General features: G+C 34.7%; 1 protein-coding gene and 1 long non-coding RNA gene across 2 annotated transcripts; one reads left to right on the top strand and one right to left on the bottom strand.

Annotated features, from left to right (window-relative positions):
* Positions 1 to 2355: 2355 nt before the first annotated feature.
* Positions 2356 to 3746, top strand: LOC150033540 (uncharacterized). Its single transcript, XR_016523951.1, has 2 exons — positions 2356 to 2900; positions 3310 to 3746. It is a non-coding gene; the product is annotated as an uncharacterized LOC150033540 (long non-coding RNA).
* A 3319-nt stretch (positions 3747 to 7065) lies between these two features.
* On the bottom strand, positions 7066 to 16614 carry GC5 (golgin Putative 5). Its single transcript, XM_039045127.2, has 20 exons — positions 16195 to 16614; positions 15626 to 15839; positions 14025 to 15133; positions 13659 to 13730; positions 12765 to 12839; positions 12297 to 12411; positions 11931 to 11992; positions 11795 to 11842; positions 11261 to 11545; positions 11103 to 11162; positions 10886 to 10969; positions 10720 to 10785; positions 10541 to 10639; positions 10247 to 10465; positions 9276 to 9390; positions 8989 to 9209; positions 8517 to 8576; positions 8316 to 8429; positions 7498 to 7572; positions 7066 to 7358 (listed from the first exon to the last, which is right to left on the bottom strand). The coding sequence occupies exons 2-20, from the start codon at positions 15771 to 15773 to the stop codon at positions 7323 to 7325; spliced, it is 3063 nt and encodes a 1020-aa protein (XP_038901055.1). The 5' UTR covers positions 15774 to 15839; positions 16195 to 16614; the 3' UTR covers positions 7066 to 7322.
* Positions 16615 to 17561: the final 947 nt, after the last annotated feature.

Genomic DNA, 17561 nt, shown 5'->3' with positions numbered 1-17561 from the left:
AAAACAGAAGGATGAAGCTTTTGGGAAATTTCTTAAATGGAAAAAGCAAGTTGAAAACCAGACAGGCAAGAAGGTAAAGTATCTGAGTACAGACAATGGTTTAGAATTTGTGAATCACAAATTTGATAAATTTTGCAAATCTGAGGGAATTACAAGGCATTTCACTGTTACGTACACTCCACAGCATAATGATTTAGCTGAGAGGTTCAACAGAACAATTATGGAGCGTACAAGATGTCTCTTGACAAATACTTCATTACCCTTGAAGTTTTGGGGGGAAGCTGCCCAAACAGCCTGTTATCCTATTAATAGAAGTATATCTTTCGCTTTAGGCCTAAAGACTCCTCAGGAGATATGGACAAGAAAAGCTCGAAGCTTGGATCATCTCAGAGTGTTTGGATGTTCAGTTTATGCTCATGTTAAGGAAAGGAAGCTGAATAAGATAGCACTGAAATGTATGTTTATTGGCTATCCTCGGGGTGTTAAAGGATATAAACTTTAGTGCTTGGAAGAGGGCAGAAATAAATGTATTATTAGTAGAGATGTGACCTTTAATGAAACAGAGATGCCATTTCGTGTCAAAGAGCAGCAGAAACAGCAGACAGTTAATCAGGTTGAGGCAGAGGTTAGAATTGATTCTAAAGCACGAACATCAATTAGTTCAGGTGAATCCAGTGATCAGTCATCCAATTCTGATGATAGACAGCCTCAATTACAAAGAACTTTGATTGATGAGAGAGCTTTTGGTGAAGAAAGCTCAAGTAGTAGTGACCTACAGAACTATCAGCTTAATCGTGACAGGCCTCAACAGGTGAGGCAGGCTTCTACGAGGTATGGTTATGTTGATTTAGTTGCTTATGCTCTTACTTGTGCAACTGACAGTATTGAAGCAGAGCCTCTTACTTTTGAGGAGGCTATTGTATCTGATTCAAAGGAACAATGGAAGGATGCTATGGAAGCAGAGTTGTTTTCATTGCAGAAGAATTAGACATGGTCATTGGTTCCAAAGCCTCCTAATCAGAAACTCATTCAGTCAAAGTGGATTTATAAAATCAAACCAGGTATAAGAGGTGACAACAAGCCTAGGTATAAGGCTATACTGGTAGTCAAGGGCTACACTCAAAAGGAGGAAGTTCACTTTCATGAGATTTTCTCTCCGGTGGTGAGGCATTCGTCCACTCGATTAATTTTATCTATTGTTGTTCACTTTTATATGTTTGTTGAGCAGATGAACGTCACCACAGCTTTCCTTCATGGTGAATCGGAGGAAGTGATCTGCATGGCTCAACCTAAGGGCTATGAGGTGAAAGGAAAGGAAGACATGGTTTGTCGTCTTTACAGGTCCATCTATGAACTGAAGCAATCGCCAAGACAGTGGTATATCAGGTTTGACACCTTTATTCTGAAGCAAGGGTTTCACAAGATCTCGTATGATGCTTGCGTGTACTGGGAACTATCTCAGAAAGGTACATATACTTATCTACTTCTATATGTAGATGATATGATTATGATATCTAAGGATTATTTTGAAATATGTGATCTCAAGAAACGGTTGAGTAGTGAATTTGAGATAAAATATTTAGGTGAACTGAAAAGGATCCTAGGCATGGATGTGAAAAGAGATAAGGAGAAAGGTTTGTTAACCATTTCGCAAGAGAGTTATGTGCATAAACTGCTTGAAAAGTAAAATATGTCTGGTTGTAAGGCAGTTTCGACACCCTTAGCATCTCATTTTAGGCTTTCTTCGTCTCAGTATTCTGTTACTGAACAAGAAAGGTTAGAGATTGCTAATATTCCCTATTGTACTGTTGTTGGAAGTATTATGTATTTGATGATTTATACTAGGCCTGACTTTGGATATGCTATGAGTATGATTAGTAGGTTTATGTCAAATCCTGGGAAGGAGCATTGAAATGCAGTTAAATGGGTGCTTCGATATTTGAAAGGTAATGTCAATGTATCATTGTATTTTAGTAGGGATTGTGATAAAATCGCTTCACAAATGCAGATTACGCTGCAGACCTTGACAAAAGAAGGTCTCTATCAGGTCATATTTTTCGTTTGTTTGGTAATGTGGTCAATTGGAAGGTTGCTCTACAGTCAGTTGTTGCTTTGTCTACTACTGAGTCAGAGTATATGTCAGTAGGTGAAACTGTGAAAGAGGCAGTGTAGTTGAAAATGATAGTTAGTGAGTTGTTGTCGCAGGAGTTCATTCCTATCATCCATTATAATAGCCAGAGTGCTATTCATCTTATGAAGAATCCATCTCATCACGAACGGTCTAAGCATATCAATGTCAAATTTCATTTTATCAGAAAATTTGTGGCCCAGAAAGATGTTGAACTGGTTCACTTAAATATTCTTGTTATGAGAGAGATTTGTAGAAAATAACAAGGTGTTTAAGTGGGTTTTTGGGTTTTTGGTGAATTTAAAAGCCCAATGGTATTCTGGTAATTATGGGCTGTGGCAATTTTATAATTATTCCATCTTCTCCAAAATTAGGGCCAATTTCGTGTGTCTCTTGGCTGATAAAAGAGAGCAGCCGGCCTGGAGCATTCGAGCAGTAGCCGGCTGAACTAAAAAGGCCGAGGAGCAGCCGCCTGGGAGATAGGACACGCGCGGCCGCCTTGAAGAAAGTAGGCAGCCGTCTGAGGGAGCGCCACAGTCGTCTGGTCCGAAGTTGAGGAGCCGTGAGCGTGGGTTTGCCGGTTCGGGTGCCGCGGCGTGAGCGTGGTGACGGGTAGGTGATCGGACCGATCTGGGGGGTCCAATTCCACGTTAGTGTTCGGTGGGTTCCAGTTTCAGCGTGGGTACGCCAGTGTTGGGTTTGCTGCAGATCTGGGTTTGGTGGTTTACCTGTAGAAGCAGGCAGCACACTGTTTTAAGCTGTTTTGCAGCAGGTTGTTCTCAACTTTCAGAGGCAATCTCAATATCAATTGATATTGAAATTACAGATGATTTCGTTTATTGTAAATTCCTTTATTGCTCATTGATAAAATAATTCAAGTTGGTTAAGTGGATGTAGACCAAACTGGTCGAACCACTGTAGTTTTTTTTTTTTTTTGTTAGGTTCATAAACTCTCACATTGTGGAAAGCTGCATACATGACCAATGCTAGCTTTTGACTAACCTTACCGATGTTTCTCTACTCGTTTTTGTTTTTACATGGTATATAGTACTATGTTTTAATTAAACATTTATATTTAGAAGTTATGAGCTCTAATTTTATGTTATATTTAAACATTTTTGTTTTAATTAAAAATTTTAATATAAATGTTTGAGAGAAGTTAATTAAACATTTATATTTAGAAGTTACGAAGATCCATCTTCAGAGTTTGGGAGAAGTTATGAAGACCAAAGCTCTCTAGCTCTCAAGCTTAAAGACTAGAAGATTGGACCTCCAAAGGTCGATCCAAGATGACCAACAAGCTAGAAGCTCGTAAAAGTCGATAAACAAGCTAGAGATAGGTCCAAACTAATCAATAAGATCAACAAGTCCACAGTCGATCCTTCAAGAAGATCATCAAACTCAAAGGTCGATCATCCGAGAAGATCAACAAGCATAAGGATTAAAATTTACTTTTCGAGAGAAAGCATCAAAAGATTATGTATTAAGGATTGTATTCACTATATTGAAGAAATAAATATGAATACAAAGTTCAAATTCAACAAATTAATTTTTTTCAGAAATCTAGTGCAAACAGATTACCTTTAGAATAGATGTAAAATTATCATTTGATCTCTGCATTTTGGAGTTTGTTCAAATTTAATTCTTGTACTTCAAATCTCAAATTTTAATCTTTGTACTTTCAATAAATCTTAATTTAGTCTCCTGAAACTAATTTTATCCGGATTTGCTCAATAATAACAATAATTACAATAAGTAAACACTTACTCGTTTGTCAAAAAGACATAATTTTGTTGAGATCAAACAAAGTGTATATCAAAACTTTAAAACGATATAATAATATAATAAGATGATAAGTGATAAAACGTGATAAAAATTACAATGAAAAATTTGGGTGAAATATACACTTTGTTTTATGAGAATATTTATAAAATAATGAATAAAAACTCAGTTGAAATTAAATATGTTAATAAGAATTAAAAATAATTAAAAAAAAAGGAAAATTATAATGGGTGTCAAAATAGTTTAGCTATTTGGCAACCATGGGAGTGAAGTTGTTGATTTTGTATATATAGCAAAAGATTCAAATTCTTATTTTTCATTTGTTTTCATATTCTAATTTTATCATTCTAACCAACGTAAGCAGTAATTCCTTATTTTTCTCCTCCACCATTCTCGCTTCTTCCATTCGCGAGCATTCTCCAGGCAACGTAATCGTTTTCTACGTTCGACGACGACAAAGCCTGCAATGGTGATATCCATGAAATTCGGTCGGAAACTTCTCCGGCGTTCACAATTTCTGGCTTCTCCTCTTCATCTTCATTTTCAACCGATTGATTGAAATGTGGTGTTGTTTTTGTTTTATTTTTGTTCTTTTTCTTCCGATTGGTTTTTTGTGAATAAAATCAGTTTCTCAATTGCTTTCAATCGCTGCCAAATGAAAGGCATTTGATGTGACAATTTTATTGTTTTTTTTATTATTTTTTTTTTTGTCAATTCAAATTTGTTGGGGGCAATTTTATTAAATTGGCTAATGGTGAAAGAGAATTTGGAGGCTAAAAACTATAATTCTATTTTTTTTTTCCTTTTTTAGAGCTTTGAGTATTAAAAAATATAAGCCAACAAAATCAGAGTTGAAGTTTTATTAAATTTTATTAAATTGGCTCAGTAAATGTACTGGTAATATATGTATGAGCAAGACAAAATTCTTTATAATCTATATTAAATAGATTTATCCCTAGATTTATTCATGCCGAATTTTAAGAATAAATAACATATCGGATTCTATTGAGATTGATAATAGCTTCAAGATGACGATAGCTTTAAGATAACCCTAATTAACAAAAACTCTGAATGTTTAAACCCTAATTAACTAGGAAGGCCATCAAATAAGAATCTGAGGGTAATTTGAAACTGCTTAATAATTGACAAAAGATGGAAGATAATGAGATGATTATCAGAAACTACTTAACAATTAACAAAAAAAATGTAAGGTCATTAGATAGCAATCAGTATTATTTGCAATCACTTAATAATCAATATTAAATAACAACGAGATAGCAAATCACTATCATTAGCAATCAGTATAAGATAGGAATCAGATAACAATCAGACAGTAATCAAACAATCAAATAGCAATCAATATCATTGACAATTAGATGGTAATCATATGACATTCAGATAATAATCAAATGATAATGAAATGCAGTTTCACATTTTTAACTGTGAAGACATTTTAGTCATTCGATAATGTCATGAGTGCAAGTAGCCCAAAAATTAATAAGAAAATGTGAAATTTAAAGAATTATTATAAACTAAAATTTAAATGAAGATATAAAAAACAAGATTGATTCATTTGGAATGAATTTGAACCAAATCAAATCGGATAAAAAACTTTCAATTCGAAATTCAAACTTGGCAAAAGATGTGCCACTTTTTTTCTACAAAATCCGTTCGATTGGACATTGATAACTAACGCTTACTCATTTACATTATATTTTTATTTAAAATTGATACATGCTATAGCAATTACACTATATTCATTATTGTTGTTGGCCAACCATATTAAAGGCAAATCCGATATTATACAAGTCGACCTCACATGAGTGGTACAGGTTTTATCAAAAATCTTATTATTTCTGCATTTGATGAACTAATGAATTTTGCTATTTTCTCCAATGTCTCTAATTTATTCAGCCCAATTCAATTTATAATTTTAACTTCAATTGGATCTCTAACCAAGTTAACGATAGGAGTACAGAATTAATCGTCAATCATAGTAATCAAATAACAAGAAAGAAGATACATAACATTTTTAGTTTTTCTCCAAATTTTAATTCGAAAGCACACTGAATTCTTAATTGGCCCCAAATCTAATAAAATTGGAATTGTCCCAAAAAATTTGATAAATAATGACGTGACAAGTTTTGATTAACTAAGATTTCTCCTCCAACATAAAGGTATTTGCAATATATGACATTATAGGATTTAATTTGACTAAATTTTCTTTTTATTTGAAAGTTCGACAATGAAAAACATATTATTAATTTCCTCGGTCTTAGATATATTTGGATTTTAAGTTTTATTTATCCCATCATTCTAGGTTTTAGTTGTTTTTATTTTTATTTTTGACAACGAGACAGATTGCTAAATTTAAACATTGATTTCAAAAAATATATTTTGTTTATAAATGTAGCTAAATGCAAAAAATGATTTTTTTTTAATTAAAATAATGGTCTAAAGTGTCCCATGGATTTAAACATAATTAAGAACATAGATTCAGATAAAATATAACTTAATCCTAAATTATTTACAAAATTAATACTATAAAAACAGAATAAATCTGAGAAAAAAGTCTAAATAATTATATATTTTTAAGCCTGAAAAATGCATGATGAATTCTTTTTAAATATAGAAAAATAAGTTATTTTATTTATAAATATAGTAAAATGTCATTGTCTATCGACAATAGAAAGTAATATTTTGCTACATTTAAAAATATATCTAATAATTTTTTCATTTAAAACAATTACGTTATGAAATTCACTTAAAAAAATAAAAGAAACACAAATGTTTTTTAATAAAAAGAAACACATGTTTTTAAAAAACAAGAAACTGAGTTTGATACCATGCTACTTTCCAAAAACCAAAAACGAAATAGATTATCAAACCATATCTTAGAAATCCGTTAAAACACTTTTTAACTATATTTATAATAGGAATTCATTAGACAACCTTGAAACCTCAACAATCAAACTTGTAATTTACAATCTTTACTAGAACAACAGTATTCATAGATCAAATTATTTCCCCAATTGGATTTTACTTGATCTGATTACGCAGCTTCATAAATCTAATATCTTGATTCCCCCATCAAAAGCTACAGTGAGGTTCCCATTTCCAAATCTCTCCCCTCGATTTGTTATTGAAGAATCAACTTTTGGTAAGGGCAAAATGGGAATCTTATTCAAGCTGTGAAACCATAACTCAATGCTGTAACAAGTACACTAAAAACGAAGGTATACTGTAAAATTACAATGCTGTTGGGAATTATGTAACACTTTCAAAAAGATCAGCTCTGTTTCAAGTATATACTGTTCAGTACATACACAAAATCTTAATACTACCCATCTCAATACCAATGGCCGAGTTTCAACGACTCGTATAGCGTTGTTGTGCTATACGAAGTTACTTCTCAGGCTGTACCCATTGATGAACTCATTATCTGAATCTGCAAGAGAGTGGAGAAAGATTAGGAACAATAAAGCCTTTTGTATTGCAAAATTGTAGTGAACTTAGAATTCGAGGACAAGGTTGTAGAACAGATCCTATTTAAGTAAAGTCATACAAAATTGTGGTGAACTAAATACCTTGTTCACAAGCAAGTTTACTTGTTCTCTGTACATCTCCTTCAAATCAACAATATCTGCACGAAGTTCCTCCAGCTGCACCAGCAATTAATTGTACTTAATTAGGTGTATGTCCTTGTATTGGAAAAAACTCGGTCGCTAGTGATGGATATTTAGTTCATTATGAAAACATTTCCACAACCAAATGCACTCTCCAACTAATGATGTGGTATTGATTCGCTAGAAAACTTAAAAAAGGTAGATATAAAATATCACAAAAACTTCACGAATAAAATCCAGTCCCAAATTCAAATTCAGAGACTGAATGCATATCTATACTCGGACATGTCTGGCCCTTCATTGTTTAATTCCGAAACAGATATCTAGCACCAAGTTTTGGCCAACCAGCTCACCTCTAGCAAACATAGCCAACACCGAGTTTTAAACCCTACGCGAATACAGTAACACTGCTCCTAAACAGCAGTAACAAGACAACTCCAATGAACCTTCAACGGCAAGTGAATTCCAGTCTCTTTTGGGAGCATTGGACATTTAGAAACTGATGCATAGATAGGGCCTCAATGGCCAAAAATTTTAGCCTTGCCTGGTTGATGCAATCTAATACTTTTGTTCATTTTAGTGATTCCACGCTCAGGTGGCTTGATGAAATTAACATGAATTTCAAACAACTTTTTTTAAAAAAATAATATTCTCAATCCAACTGAACATCTATCAATAACAATAGGATAATCTAATCTAAAAGGGGAGGAGAAAGCAGTGCGCTTTCACCAAATGTCCAATCCATTTAATCTTCCACATAGTAAGAGATTTGTTAGTACCTCCTCATCACGTTCTCCCATAAGCTCTAGTGCAGCAGAGTGCCTTCTTCTTAGCGCTTCAAGTTCTGCACGTATGCCTGGTAACATACTGGCCTCTGCCCTTAACTTCTCACTCTGTGCATCAAAAGAATTAATACACACGTCAAGTCACATCAAGCTCATTGGCATAAAGAGAATATCGTGTAATGGGTCAATACCAACCTGTGAGGTTAACTTCACTAGCTCCTCAGCAAGAGAGTCACGGATAGATTCTATTGATTTCTGGTTTAAAGAAAAAGAACCAAGCAAACAAATGAAAATAGAGCTAAAGTTTGAACTATTGGAAGAGGGTGTTCTTAATATTTATAAAACCCCTTCCCAAGAAAGGAGCATGAAATGCACTAAACTCTAATCTTTACTACCCCAGGTCCACAACACTACCTAATTAGAATTTAGAATACTGGATAAAATACACCTGAACTTCAATTTGCAACAATTTATTCCCTACAAATTAGAAGTTATAACAATTTAAACCTGATCATGTAAAATCATGTTAAGATTTAATGAGATTCCTAAAATATACAGACCAGTAAACTATTTGAAGACCAAACCTACCAGAACTAAGTCATTTCCTATAAATTAAAAGTTGTGACATGTATGAATTGAAGTGTTCCAAGGTATTAAAATGACAAACCAATCGGGAGATATAAGATGCAAGTTCTCCTTCCTTCTGACGAAGAGCAGCCTCAAAAGAACTAGAAGTCATGCTCTTCATATAGTATGGACTCATGCCTACTTCCCCAGTGATTTTCCTATCAGATAAACTTTCAGATGACCCTAAAGACGCTTGAAGAAAATAGCTTTCCTCTATGCTTCCTAGGCTACTGGAACTTGAGAGCTTACGTGCCAAGTCACCTGCATGCATAACAGTATAAGGCAATACACCCTGAAAAAAAATGTCATCGAAGCAAAGAACCATACCATTTTCAAAAGTTGAATTATGGCTTTTTATGGGACTATGATCAGCCACGGCAGCAGAGTGGAGATGAGCTTTCCTCTCCAAATCCAATCTGGCACTTCTCTCCTTTTCAATCTCCTATCAGAGATCAAATGAAAGCAAAATTTTCAAGCCTTGAATAAAACAATCATATGCTGTAACAGACAATTTATGTAGAAGCTGAGTGGTAATTAAACTCCCCCGCAACAGCTGATAAAATGTCCCCCCTCCCAGCATAGCAAGTAAAATAGACAACTCTTAAGCAAACTTAACACCAGAAATTTGGTTTGAATTCTAGATATCTAGTAGGTCAGAGAAAGGACATGATTATATCAGTGACAACTAAAGTGTATGATACCCTAATCTGCAACAAGGACCTGGCATCTTCTATTTGATTACTTGAACTCCTTTCTAGAGATTAGTGGAAATGATTAACAGAAACATATTTTACTGGAAAAAAACTGAAAATAGGTAAAACCACATGAAAACATAGGCAAACACATGGCACAAACCCCACGAATAAAAAATATTAACTAAAATGGGGAAAAAAAATTTCCATGTAAACAATTTTCAACATTTAACAAATGTGAGATATGTTAAAAGATAAACCAAAATATCATGGTGAAAGTTGTTTTGCTTTTGGGGTGGAGGCCTATGTCAATAAATGGTTTATTTCTTATCCAAGAAGTGTCTTAGTTTATCTAGGTGTCCAAGAGTGTCAATATTTACATATAACATTTTCTTTCAAAACAACAATGCATATTGGTGCGTCCAGAGATATGGTGTGACATACAAGTCAGGCCAAACTATGTTCAAGTGCGTTGCACGTTGGATTTATGTCCAAGGTGTGTTCATATCCCAGATGTGCACTTAAGTTCCTATGGAAACGTCCATTAATAGACGAGTCTGTACTTCATAGGTTAAAGGAGTTACAAGTTCGTATAAGAACCAATACCTGCTGCAGCAGCTCCCTATGCCTCAGAGACTCTTGCAACTCTTCCTTGTGTTTCCTTCTAATATCCCTGATTTCTTCCTCAAGTTGGCTTGCACGACCCTCTTGAGTGTCAGCTTCCTCTTTTGCTGCAAGATATTCCTGCCTGATTTCAGCTGCTCGCTGTCTCTCCTTTTCAAGGGTTTTGCTTAATTGAGTCTGTTCTGCTCTAAGGCATGAAACCTAAATACAATTCTGATGTAAGGTAATATTTGAAAGGTCAAGGTGAAAGATGAAATGATCATTAACAATAAGAACCTGCGCCTCAAGAACATTAATCCTAGATAAGGTTTGGGACAAGCGTTCATTTATAGATCGCTCTCTTTCTTCAGCAGCAGCAGCTTTGGCTTCTGCTTCCTGTGCATTCAATAAAAATTCAGTAGACATGTATATATGCTGCACAAACAGTACATAGCCCAGAATAAATCCAAAGCAACCTGAAGCCTGGAGTTAAGAGTTCTTTCAACAGCAGCCCACGCTTCTGCCCTTCTAGCAGTTGTTTCCTGTTATCATGACAAGAGATTAAGAATGAAGTCCACTAGCCTGACTTGGACGTATAGAGAAAAACATAAGATCTCCAAATACATTCTAAGATGTACTAGCCTGCATTGCTTCAATCTGCCTCAAAAGAGGCCTTGTAGACTCGGGGACTTGAGTGATCAACTCCTCACAGCGCCGCTCACTTGCCTGTAAAAGAATGACCACCAAGATATAAATAAAGTAAGGTCACAAGATTATTTCCAACATTTTCCCTTTATCTTTTCCAGAAGCCAAGTCCAGAGAAGTCAGAACTAGCACTGAAATAGGAAGTGCCACATACTTGGTAACGCTTTTGAAGGTCCTCGATGTCCCTACGAAGCATATCTTCTCTAAAGACAGCCTGCAGAGAAGTTAATGATAAGTCATCTGACTCTGCAATTTCTTAATAAGCTCATTTTCCTACAATGAAAACTTTTTAGAGGAACAAAAAAACAAAACCTGCTGCTCCTTTCTACTTAAAGTTTGTCTCAATTCTTCAAGTGTCTGAACTAGCATTGTTTCACGTTCCTCAGCCTCCCTAAGACGACATTCTAGCTCAGTTTTCGCTTCACTGTTTGCACGTGCCTCTGCTAGTGCTTCAGCCTCCTTAGCAGCAGTTAAGGCAGTTGTATAGTACTCTTTCTGTGCTGCTAGTTCTGTTTGGTGCTTTTCTATTGTTTCTTGCAGCAACTTCTCTGTAGCAGTTTTGTCCCTCTTGATGCTATCTACTTTGTTTTCTTCCACCTGTAATCAAAGGATAAGATGCAAGAGAAATGACTTTTTTTCAAATGATAGGTGCAACAAACCATAAATTCTGCAAAGATAAAAATCCAAATGGAACTTTCTGTTCCTCCACCATAACTAATGAAAAATATTCTAAAAACATACTAAAGAAATCTGATAGTGCAGGCCCAAAGACATTTTTAACATCATTCGTCAGCCAATGAAATCTAATTCAATGTTTATCTTTAAGGAACCTGACAATTCAGTTACCTGAAGCTTGGTAATTAATCCCTTCTTCTCTTCTTCAAGCTCTCTGATCTAGCCTCCAGAAACCAATTAAATTAATATTCATCTGAGTAATATAATTTGTTTCCAAAAAACTCAGTGAAAGTGAACCAAAGCATACCTGGGCCCTTAATTTCCTGATCTGAGATTCTTGAGCAGCCTGCTTCTTTGAAAGCTCCTCGCCTGGTTGGTAGACAAATATCTTACATGGTTAGTCACATAGAAAGATAAACTTCCTACTTAGACACTCTTACATGCATTATCCTATTAGGTATAAATATTTCAAATCAAAATGACCGAGGCTGAGAGAATGCAACATTCAGACAGCGGACATCTTATTCCCTAACAATCCACCCAATTAGAAAAGCAACAATACATTTTTATTTCAAAGAAAATTTTTTGGTTTAAGAAAAATTTCATTTCTGCAGAAATTGGAAGAAATAAAATACCACTAGGCATACATGAGATCTACTACGAATTTCCTCACCTTCTGCCATAACTTGATTAATTATTTCATCTTTTTCCTTCAAAAGAGCAGCCACGTCACTTTTTCTACTTTGCTCCCTCCTAAGTGTATCCCTCTCCTTAGTAAGAGCATATACCTGCAATGTTAGGATACAAAAGCTTTCGATATCACTCAAGAGAAATAAAATAAAAATATAATTCACACTCATTCACTTCATTTTCTTAAACAGTTGCTAAATTTCACCTAGAAAGTGATTTAAGTAAATCAACATGTACCAACTACCAAAACTCCATTTATGCTTGGTAGAACTCTGAACTTATGGTCGATGCCATCAATTGGAGTTCAAACTTCATAAATCAGGCCCATTTGAAAGAAATGTGTAAGGATGATGAAAACAAAAAGCTTTTAAAAATCTCAAACTGTAGTAAGATGAAGAGCAAATTTCATGCAGAAGATGTTGGAAAAGTAATATGAAAAGAAAAGAAAAACCTTCTTTTCAAGAGTTGAGACTCTCTGATGGTATTCCTCTCGCAATGATTCAATTTCTGTATCACTTGATTTTTTCTGTATCATTAATGAGGAACGTCAGTAACAGATATTTCATCATCTCCTCTGTACACAGGGGCAGAGATGAAGGGAAAATTAGTTTGTACCGTGTAAAATATGTTAAACATTTGTACAGTACCTCTTACAGTTGGTAATTGAGTGATGAGATGACAACATATTGGCAAAAGAATATTCTCAAGTGAAGAAAATAGGCCCAACCAAGGTTTAATAATAAAATTCAGATGAGTTTGTTTAAGGGAGAAACTTGAAGTGGCAGGAACTAACATGCAGGAAAACAGGTCAATTAATGCATAAATGTAACAACCCAACCACCCCCCCCCCCAAAAAAAAAAAAAAAAAAAAAAAAGAAGAAAAGAAATAGAAGAAATTTGAAAAAAAAATTGTAATATGCCTCCAATATATTCAATTGTTGAGAGAGTTTTTCTATCCACGGTTTCAAAAGGGAAAAAATATGTAATGATATAGGAATATTTGTAAATTAATTATAGAGACAAGTTCTAGTTTATAGTTAGCAGTTGGTTAGTTTGTTAGCCGGTTAGTTTACTTGTTAGTTCGTTATGCGTTTTTGACCACCCCCTCCCCCCCAAGATTTTCCTATAAATAAAGATCTTCCTTTTGGTTTACACCATAGTGAGAACATGATTTGATATGTCAAAGTAGTGGAAGGAAGGCAAGGCAGAAAATAATCAGAATTAAGATTGTGTTAAGTACAATTTTATATGGGTCCTTCCTCTATCAACCACCACCACTACCCACTCAAAGAAGGATGAAAAATTAACATCTTGATTGCTTGATATGAAAATATAAACAAAATACCTTTAATTCCTCAATCACAGTATTCAAATGCTCATTTTCATTCATCAATTTCGCAATTTCGTCTGCCTTTGCCTGCAAGAAGTCAGAATATAACTTTACAAGAGAGAGGAATATAAGGGAAGAAACATTCAAAATTACTTCTACGGTGAGTGCCCCACACAATCTAATCTCTACTTATTTATTGCTCACTGCTCAGTCAAATCTAGTCATTTTTCAATAGCAAGAATAACCATGGAAAAAACTTTAGGCTCAATAAGAATCTTTTTTGAGAACCATGAAGGGATGGGGGAATTCAAATCTCAGACCTCTTGGTCGAGAGTATCTTTACCTACAAGGTTGTAGGTAATGTTATGCCACATCAAGTACCTGAGCTTGTCTTGCTGCACCTTGCAATGCTGTTTCCATCATTTTCATCTCACTCTTCACCTTCTCTAGTTCATGCATAGAATCTAAATGAATAGGTATATTTGCCTCTGAACTCAAACCTCCCTCTTTAGTTTCTTTCTCACTATCTTTGGGGTGCTGTCCCGTTTCATTTGCCTTGATCATTGTATCACTTTCATGAGAATCTGAACTAGAAATTCGCTGAGAAGCCTCATCAAAAAAAGGGGCATTGGACAATTCACTTGCAGAAACTTCACGAGGACCTTCTTTTACCTCAGTGCTACCAGAATGTACGCTAGAAGTTTCACTACCACCTTCACCCTGATTATCATCAAATGCCTCAGCTTCCATATGTGGAATTGTTTTTAAGGCCTCCTTTTCTTCTGTTTCTAATTTATCAGTACTCTCTACCTCAACCATTGGTTCATTTACCCTATCTGCTAGCAATATTTGTTCAATACTTCTGCTATGCACATCAAAAGAACTCTGAGATTCAACCAACAGCTCATTACTTCCTTCATCTTGATATACATCAGTTGCTCCTGACTTGATATCTATCTCTGGATGTTCGGAAGTTTCCACTTCTGAAAACTCTTTCTGCTGCAGATTGTGAACGGAATCTGAGGTTTCAGCAATCCGTTCAGGACTTTCAACAGACATTCTTGGTGATTCACGATTGGCTTCAACAGAAGAATCTGATACTTCATAATTTTGGACAGAAGATCCAAGAACTTCAATAGGCATGACTGGTGATTCAGACTCTGCTTCTCCTTGGCTTTCCTTTTGTACGTCTGGCCTTTCATCATCTTTTTCTGTGGGCACTTCAACATATTTTCCACCAGTTGGTTCCTTTGAAGAAGAAGAAACTGACTGCTCAGTTTCAATGTCTTCCTTTTCATTCAAATCAGATTGAAGCTGTGAAGAGTCCTGTTTCTCTGATGCCTCCGCAACTTCAAGGGGCCTTGGTGAAGATTGTGATTCACTTGAGGAATCATCTACAACACTTTCATCAGTTTTAGGCTGCCCAATTAATGCCCTGACTGGATCGAAGAGTGCTTTCCCTTCAGTAGCTGATTGCCAGAATCCAGGAGCTACAAGCATATGAAGAGAACATGAAAAACAACTGGCTAAAAAGAACGGGCAATGTTTGTAAAGACATTAACTAATTCCTGAGTCCAAGGATCGTGGATTAATGATGGAAGTGCAAGAACAACAAGGAACACACACCCACAAAATAAAACTAACTTGGCTTTATGGCAGTTAGATTTATCAGCCAACTTTTCTAATTTGTCCCTTTTGTGGTTTATTCCAAGCAAAATAGTGGCTCCACTAGCACTAGCAGATCAATAGGAAAGAGCATATTGTACACAACTTCACATGAAAAAGAATTTTGAATGAAACTATCTTTGATATTCATTCATCACTAAAATTTAACCACATTAACCATTCCATAATAATCTGTCTAAGCAGAAAAATCCGTTTTCTGCATCGTTTGAGCTTTTGTTCGGATTACATATTATACAAAAAAATGTTCATCAAAATACCGAATGGTAATTGTAACATAACATAGAGTGTATCATTACCATCACTACTGGATTCCGACTTCTCTTCAAACCCAAGAGCAGAGTCAAAATTCTTCTCGATATTCTTCACGCTCTCCTGGAGCTTATTTACCGCACCAGCAATATCCGCAAAGTTACTCAAAGAAACCCTCCCACTAAACCACGCCATTCAAGATCACACGATAGATCCACAATTCAATCAACTAATGCTAGCGCATGAAGTCCCCAGCTAATACTGAAAAAGAAATAACGAGAAAGAATTCAATTAACTAGAAAAGCTTCTTGAGTATAAAAGATAAAGAGTAACTACGAAATCAACCAAATTTAGCAGGTAACACTTATTTGACAATTAGCAAATATGAAACGTGGGTGGAGGGCTTCCCCAGTGAGCTTCAACGTCATCGAATGCAACAAATAATTAATACATTTCCTTCACACCAATGATGACATAATGCAAGAAACGAAAATTTGATACAAGAAAAGAGATGTTGCAAGATCCACATAGAAATGGATCAGAATAGAAGTGGGCAATTGGAAGAGGAGGAATGGGATGAAATAAGTTAGCATCCGAAGACAAAGCTTATAAGAACCTCGTCATCGACCGCGGAAAAGGATCCAATTGAGTTTTGATAGAAGGAATGAATGTCACAGGATCCCGGAATCACATCATGGATTTTCTCAATTAAGCTGCAGAAAACTTCGGTAGACAATTGGCTTTGAATTCGAAATCTAGCATGAAGAACGATCGCGACGGTGCGCAATTTTGAAACAGGAAGTTTGGCGTTGGTTGCGTCACACCGAGGGTATCTTCAGATACGCAGATCTGGTTCAGCGCCACCGTCGTCGTACGTTACTCGCCGGAAAAGAGGGTGTCGCGCCGCCAGGTGGTTGCCTTCGGGTTAACGTTAGAGAGCTGGGAGAGGAAGAAATGGCGAAAGAAGGTGAAAGAAAGAGAAGGGAAAGGGAAAGGGAAAACAGAAGAATAAAAGAGATTTTTGGACTCAATATTTAATTTAAATTTAAAAATAATCATAATAATAACAATAAATTAAAAAAAAAGTTTACACATTTGATGGATGATTTTGTTATCAAAATGAGGAGCGCAGCCAGAATACGGAAATAAAAAATATAATATAATAATAATAAATAAATAAAAACTAAAATTATAAAATAAAATAATAAAATCATAAAATTGGATAACATGAAAATTAGTAGAAGTGGAATTTTCCCATTTTAAAATCCACCAAATCTCACACTAGCAAAATGGCAAGTAGAATGTGGACTTACATGTACATCAAGCAAGGCACGTGGATAACATGAATGGTGACACATGGCATTTGGGACAATAAATAATGTGCATCTATTTTTTATTACAATATTCATAATAGTTTTTTTACATTTTTATAGTTAAGGTGAATCAATACTATCCATCATATTATAAAAATTCTTTTGGAAAACAAATTAATTTAGACTTAAACCTCTAAACTTATAATTTAATCAATTAAACTTCTAAATTTCTATAAATGAATTAATTTAGACTGAATTTTCTTTGAAAAACATCCATGCGTCTATTTTAGTTGTTCATTTTGTTTTTTTTTATTAAGACAATCATTCATTTCATTAATCTGATATTTGATGAATTCTAAAAATCTATAAAGAATAGATGCATGAATGACTTTGAAATATAGTCTTAGTCAATTGTACAAATTGATTCATTATAACAAATTTTTAGTGATGATGCAGATTAAAACATATGTGAAAGATTTAGGTTTAATTTTATAAAATTATTAGTTTAAGGATCGTTTAAGGATCTTAATTTACACAACTATTAAAGTTTCAAGATATAAATTGATATTTTCTTTTTGGGTAATTTGCAATTGGTAGCATTTTTAAAAATAATGACCAAGTGTATAACATTATTTTTAAAAAAATGTGAATATAAACAAGTCTATCAGCG

The sequence above is a fragment of the Benincasa hispida genome, chromosome 10 (genome assembly GCF_027475165.1).
Source record: "Benincasa hispida cultivar pf3 chromosome 10, pf3_genome.v1.1, whole genome shotgun sequence".
NCBI lineage: Eukaryota > Viridiplantae > Streptophyta > Magnoliopsida > Cucurbitales > Cucurbitaceae > Benincasa > Benincasa hispida.
The sequence above is the reverse complement of the archived record's forward strand: the minus strand, read 5'-3'. Positions and strand labels throughout refer to the sequence as shown.

Coding starts and splice junctions, on each gene's coding strand:
- GC5 (XM_039045127.2), bottom strand. CDS start 15,773: ATGGCGTGGTTTAGTGGGAGGGTTTCTTTGAGTAACTTTGCGGATATT. Junction 10,786..10,885: donor GGCAGATTGAAGCAATGCAG/GCTAGTACATCT, acceptor TCATGATAACAG/GAAACAACTGCTAGAAGGGC. Junction 8,430..8,516: donor TAGTGAAGTTAACCTCACAG/GTTGGTATTGAC, acceptor TTTGATGCACAG/AGTGAGAAGTTAAGGGCAGA.